The 6,269-nt window shown below is 40.8% G+C and overlaps 1 protein-coding gene across 1 annotated transcript in view; it reads left to right on the top strand.

The window, feature by feature from the left end:
• Positions 1 to 705: 705 nt before the first annotated feature.
• The window catches only part of LOC138680669 (amine sulfotransferase-like), an 82,897-nt gene continuing 77,333 nt past the window's right edge, over positions 706 to 6,269 (top strand). The window contains exons 1-2 of the mRNA XM_069767974.1: positions 706 to 750; positions 829 to 1,003. Coding sequence (XP_069624075.1) covers positions 835 to 1,003 — 169 coding nt within the window. The 5' untranslated portion in view covers positions 706 to 750; positions 829 to 834. The remainder of the gene's footprint in view (positions 751 to 828; positions 1,004 to 6,269) is intronic.

The raw sequence follows: 6,269 nt of genomic DNA, 5'->3' as shown, positions 1-6,269 counted from the left end.
TGGAAGCATGGTTGAAAAGCAATGTCTGACTTTCATATGTTCATTTTCATAGATTTTTTTTTTTATTTATTATTACTTTTGTCAGATTCAAGTTATTTCTGTGACCATTGTGGGTTTTTCTGTCATTAAACAAGGGGTACCAACAGTTTTGACCACGTGTGTACAGGCCGGATCATGAGGTGTGCCTGTCAATCACAGCCACACAAATACTCTGCAGGGTTGTGATGGCTGAGGAAGTTCCACAGCGCTGCTGCCTTTCAACAAACTTTATTCAGAATCCGAACTCCGAACACTAAAACAGACTTTCGTGAGAAGCCTGTGTTTGTATTTCAGCACCAAACACTTGTTGCCCAGTTAGAACCTCAAACTTTACAGTTCGGATTTGCTTACATCTAATCCTTATAGCTCTGTTTCTAACTAATGTATATACATAAAATTGTTTTTATAACTATAGTAGGTAGGAGTCCCTACTACAGATTTTATATTTGATCCAAAATGTTTAAGTATACACTTGTCACCAAGGACTAAAAGAAATTGTTTGCATTAAAAGGTTATTTTAGATTAATGGTAATTAATAATTAATAGATCTTCCTGAGATGAGTTTGCAATTTCAGAATTGATGGGCAGAACACTAACAAATTGTTCCAAAAAGATTAAAGGTTAAATCAGACATGTATAAATCAGCATAACCTACTGAGCTCAAGCATTTAATTGCTTCCATCTGAACAGAGAAAGACATTTGCATATAAGGTAATATAAATTTGGATAATTTTAATTATTATCATTCATTATTGACAAATACATATTAAAAATATTATATTTTTTTAGTTCTAGATGGCAACAATGGACCAAGATGCACTTAATGAAGCCTTGAAAGCAGTACAATTTAAACATAAAGGCATATACTTTGAGAACAAATTTACATCACCTGAAGCGATAGATGATATTGAGCATATGGAAATTAGGGATGGTGATGTGTTTCTAGTCACTTACCCAAAATCAGGTGCGACATTGTTTGATATTTTTCCCAATTGTGTAAAAACACTTTAATTTTTTGGAATAGTTTGTTAAAGGTAATCTTTTACAAAGTACATATTCATACTAGAAAGCTGAAGAGAAATTAATATAGCTTACATGTTAAAATATTAATTAATACATGCTATTCTGCAGACACAATTTGGACATAGAAAATTCTAAGCCTAATATTTAATGATGGACATCACAACAGAATGGATTGAAAGGACTCACTGAAAAAGGGTTAAATCCATAAAATTTAACTTTTATAAAATGTTAAATAACCAGAACATTACTACTAGCTAAAGTGCACTAAGGCTAGTATATAGGGAAAAGGGCCCTCAGTATAATGGTAATAGATAGAGCAGCTCATGGAATTATCCCATATAGACCATGGCCAACATGTCTTTGTATATTAAATTATCATAGGTGAGCCTTCTCCGTTCCATCAGGGACCCATTTAGAGAATAAATACATTGAACGATATTAATAACAAAAAGTAATTTGAAACAAATCACAAGTAGTTCAATTCCTTGAATTGCCCTGAAAAAAACATGTATAACACTGCTGAGGTAGAACACTGCTGACGTCTCCTAGGACTGAATTGAACCCCTACCAAGCTCTTTAAAGAAGCACTCCCATCAAAGTTTACATTCTTTTAATATACTGCAATCATCATTTATAGCACTGTGTACTTACAATTGCTCATTTTGCCTTTCTACCCAGATAATTCTTCTGTTTTCTATTCGGTCTATGACATCATGTGATTAAAAACTGACTAGCTGAATCTTTCTATGTAGAAACAGGAGGTCAATTTTCTCTGCACAAGTCATGAGTCACTGCAAAAGTCTCTGGTATGGGGAGGAGTGAGAGATGCAGAACACAAGACTTCCTCTTTCTGCATAGTTCAGAAAATAAGGAGGATCATTTACTGGGTAGAAAGGCAAAATGACCAATAGTAACTACACAGTGCTGTATAATATGATTGTAATATATCAGGAGGATAAAAACTTTGATGGGCGGAGGAGTTCTTCTTTAAATTAATACAAGGCCCTATATTTTGCATATCAAAACCTTTACTTATATTAAATATCCCAAGCTGCACATAGCTCTAATTATTAATTTATTGCACATATCCTTTAGGGTAAATGTATCAGGATATATACTGAACGCAAGTTGAATAGTAACACCAGTTATGGCATATCTCATATGCCTCTCCTAGCATACCTCCCAACTGTCCTGGATCCATTGGGACAGTCCCAATTTTGAGACTCTGTCCCATTGTCCCGGCCAGGATCTAACTTTTCTTGCACTGCAGGGGTGGACACACCAGGGCCTGGAAGTAGAGGGGGGCCCCTGCTGGATAATTACTAATGAGGGCAATCTAGCCTGTTTTTCCAGCTCCAAGGCTCCGGGGGGGCCTGGCCAGATTGCCCTCATGTGTGGCGGGCAGTGAGAGATCCCTGCAGCTTCGCTGCACGTAATAGAAAATGGTAGTGGAGTAGAGCTGCAGCGATCTGTCCTGCTCCCTGCCCGCACTTCCTGTCTCTCACACAGTCAGTGGTGCTGCTGGATGACATCATCATTCAGCACCGTTGCTGTGCCAGAGAGAGGAAGCTGCCGTCAATGGTGATGCTGCAGGAGAGTGCGCACTGAGGTGAGAGGTGCTGTGAGAGCATGTGGAGAGGTGAGAGGTGCTGTGTGTGTGTGCGTGTCACTGTGGGGGTACGTCGTGCAGAGAGGTGAATGGTGCTGTGTGTGTATGTAGGTGGAGGAGAGGGCAGTAAATGGGGAGAAGGCAATGAAGGGGTGGTGGGGGACAAAGCAATGATGGTGGCAGTTGAAAGGACAATGATGGGGTGGTGGAGGAGGAGGAAATGATGGAGGTGGTGGAATGAGCAATGATAGGGGGGTAGTGGAAAGACTATATGCCAGGAAAATGGGGATCGCTTTTCAAAAATGTTGCATAACTTTATTGGGTACAAAAAGCAGAACAACACGCATTAAAAACGTTTAAAAGTCACACAGGTGACATAAACTTATGCTCATAACAGAGCTACAGCCAAAAATCAGGTGACATGCGGAAAGCTCTGATCATGAATAAAAATATATGAAAACAAACAGCACATCACAGGATTCAAGATGGGGATATACCTATGTCTCAAAAATATGTCAATGATTATATGGGCAGCTCTAGATCAGTCGAACTATTATCAGAATATGATCAAATACACATGCAATACCATATTGAAAGACTGTAAATCAATATGAGACCAGCACATACACCCATAAGAATGAAGGTGTACCAATAAGAGTATGACAAGGTTGCCAATACCTGAAAAGGAAGGCAATATATAAAGAGGGTTAAACTCAGAAAATTCTGAATAGTACTGGAATATTATATGTAGACAGGAATGGCCCAGTATCTAATTCAAGGACCCAAATGACCCATTGGTATAAAGGGTCAAAACAACCAAATAGCTGCTTTCTGTACCCAATAAAGTTATGTAACATTTTTCAAAGGTGATCCCCTTTTGCATGACCTATAGTCATTTTCTTTGGTATATACAAGTTGTATTTCTATAGGCTTCAGAAGCATCTCGTTCGATTTGTCCTGTGGTGCCCTACTGTTGCTTTATTGACTCTGTGGTAGTGGAAGTTACAATGATGGTGGAAAGGGCAATGATGGAGGTGGTGAGGGGAGGAAGAAATGATGGATGTGGTGGAATGGGAATGATGGGGGTGGTGGAAGAGAAGGCAATGATGGAGGTGGTGAAGAGGGCAATGATTGGGGTGGGGAAGAGGACAATAATGGGATGCAGTTGGGAGGAGAATAAAAAGGAGTGTGGGGGATTGGGATGGGAGGAAGGGGATTTATAATAGATTTTTGAACAGGGATAGGTGGAGGAAGATGTTATTATCGCTTATTATGTCTAATACAGTCTCTTAGTATATAGTGTACTCACTTATTATACATAGCACAGCCCCTTAGTATATAGTGTACTCAATTATTATGTATAGCACAGTCCCTTAATATATAGTGTTCTCGTCTATTATATATAGCAACATCCCTCAGTATATAGCATAGTCACTTTTTATGATACCGTCCCTTATTATATAGCTTCCTCTGCTGTTATGTACAGTGCTGTCTCTTACATAGTATATTCTTGTTATTTTTGTTATTCACAGCGCCCTATTTTATTATGTAGTCCTCTCTCTTGTTAGATATAAAATGACTGCTGATGGTCGATGGTCAGACTACCAGTCCATCAGCTCCTCCATTAGAAAATAAGCTTTCCCATGCTCTATCAGCCATCATTGTAGTATGCAGCTAGCAAGATAGAACGGTATGAAATAAAAAACAGGGCTCTATATAATCCAATATGTAAGGGACGGTGCTGTACATAACAACAGAGGCCACTGTATAATAAGGGATGGCAATATACATAATAAAGGAGACTATGTAATATAGAGCTCTGTCAAAAATTAAGAGACCACCATATCAAAACCCCGTCATGGGCAGCCCAATCTCCAGATCTGAACCCCATTGAAAATCTCTGGAATGTAACCAAGAGGATGATGGATAGTCACAAGCCATCAAACAAAGAAGAACTGCTTACATTTTTGTGCCAGAAGCAGTGTGAAAGACTGGTGGGAAGCATGCCAAGACGCATGAAAGCTGTGATTAAAAATCACGGTTATTCCACAAAATATTGATTTCTGAACTCTTCCTTAGTTAAAGCATTAGTATTGTTGTTTCTAAATGATTATGAACTTGTTTTCTTTGCATTGTTTGAGGTCTGAAAGCACTGGGTTTTTTTTAATTTTGACCATTTTTGTCTGTCAGAAATTTTTTTTATAGAATAAAAGAGTAATTTACATTTTACTAAAAAATATACCTATAAAGAGAAAAATCAGACAAACTGAACATTAATTTTTGCAAGAGAGCTATATATACATGTACGTGTGTTTGGATATTTATATACATATGCTGTACATATACAGTATAGCTTTTTCGCCATAGAAGGAGAGGGGCCCAGACACATTTCTTGCACAAGGGCCCCAAAGCTGTCAGTGTTGGCCCCTGCCGCACTGCACTGAGAAACAGCCACCACGCCCCCCTCTTGATTCATCCATGTAGCTCTCGGTGCCGGCCACACGCCCTCTTCATGCTGGCGACACACCCTTTGCATACCGGACCCTCAGCAATCAGTATCAGACCCTCAATAGTCAGTATCAGACCCTCAGCAGTCAGTACCAAACCCTCAGCCTGCGGTCACATGACAGCTCTGCCCCCACATCCCATCATATGCACCACGCCTTCTCAGGCAGAGCTGCGATCAGCACTACTCGGAGTCCTCACACTGCGGCTTGTGATTGGTTACCGGCAGATCCGCTTGACAACCGCAGAGAAAAGAGAGAGAAGCAGAGATAGTGTGGTGCGGCCCGGGCACTGGGGAACAGCGGGGAGCGCCTTCTGCACCGGAGCTGGTACTGACATGGAGACTAACGGCGCTCACAGAGGTAACACAGTCGGCCGGGTCTTTGGGACACTGGACCGGAAAACGGGAACACCAGGTGAAGGGAGGGAGGCTGCTTTCACGTCATCTCATACATCACTGAGCACACAGGCTCTATCGTGGGGAGATGATTGTATCATCTGTCTGCCATCCTTCTGCCGGCACACTCCGGGTGAGTCCGAGGGTGAGATCACAAGAGGGATGGGCTGACAAGACCCAGATGTGTTGGATCACATTGCGCAGGTCTGTGGGCTGCTGAGCTATCAGATCACTCGGAGTTTGTGATCTGTTAATATGCAAGAGATCTATATCGGGAGATCACATTGATGATTGTCCATGGTTATGTCACCCTCCTATGTGAAGAGATCCAATGGCTAAAGCTTGTGATCTGTCAGGAATCTATGTGAGATCTCATTGGCAAAGTGTAATCTGCGGATGTGTTAGAGAAATATATCAGGTCTATGGTGTCGTGATCTGTGAGAGATCACTGGTGAGCTCTGTGATCTGCTGATATGCAACAGATCTGTAGGAGGAGATCCCATTGGTGAAGTGTATCGACCGCCGGTGCATCACAGATGTAAGGTCTGTGTCTGCTGATCTGTCAGATCACATTGGTAGAGCGTGATCTGCCACTGTGCTATGGATCTATGTGAGATCACATTGGTGTATTATCCGCTGATATTTGTGAGATCGGACTCTGAAGTCTGTGATCTCTGTACTGAATACAGGTATGGA

Source organism: Ranitomeya imitator, chromosome 5 (assembly GCF_032444005.1).
Source record: "Ranitomeya imitator isolate aRanImi1 chromosome 5, aRanImi1.pri, whole genome shotgun sequence".
NCBI classification, from domain to species: Eukaryota; Metazoa; Chordata; class Amphibia; order Anura; family Dendrobatidae; genus Ranitomeya; species Ranitomeya imitator.
This window is presented reverse-complemented; position numbering and strand designations above follow the sequence as displayed.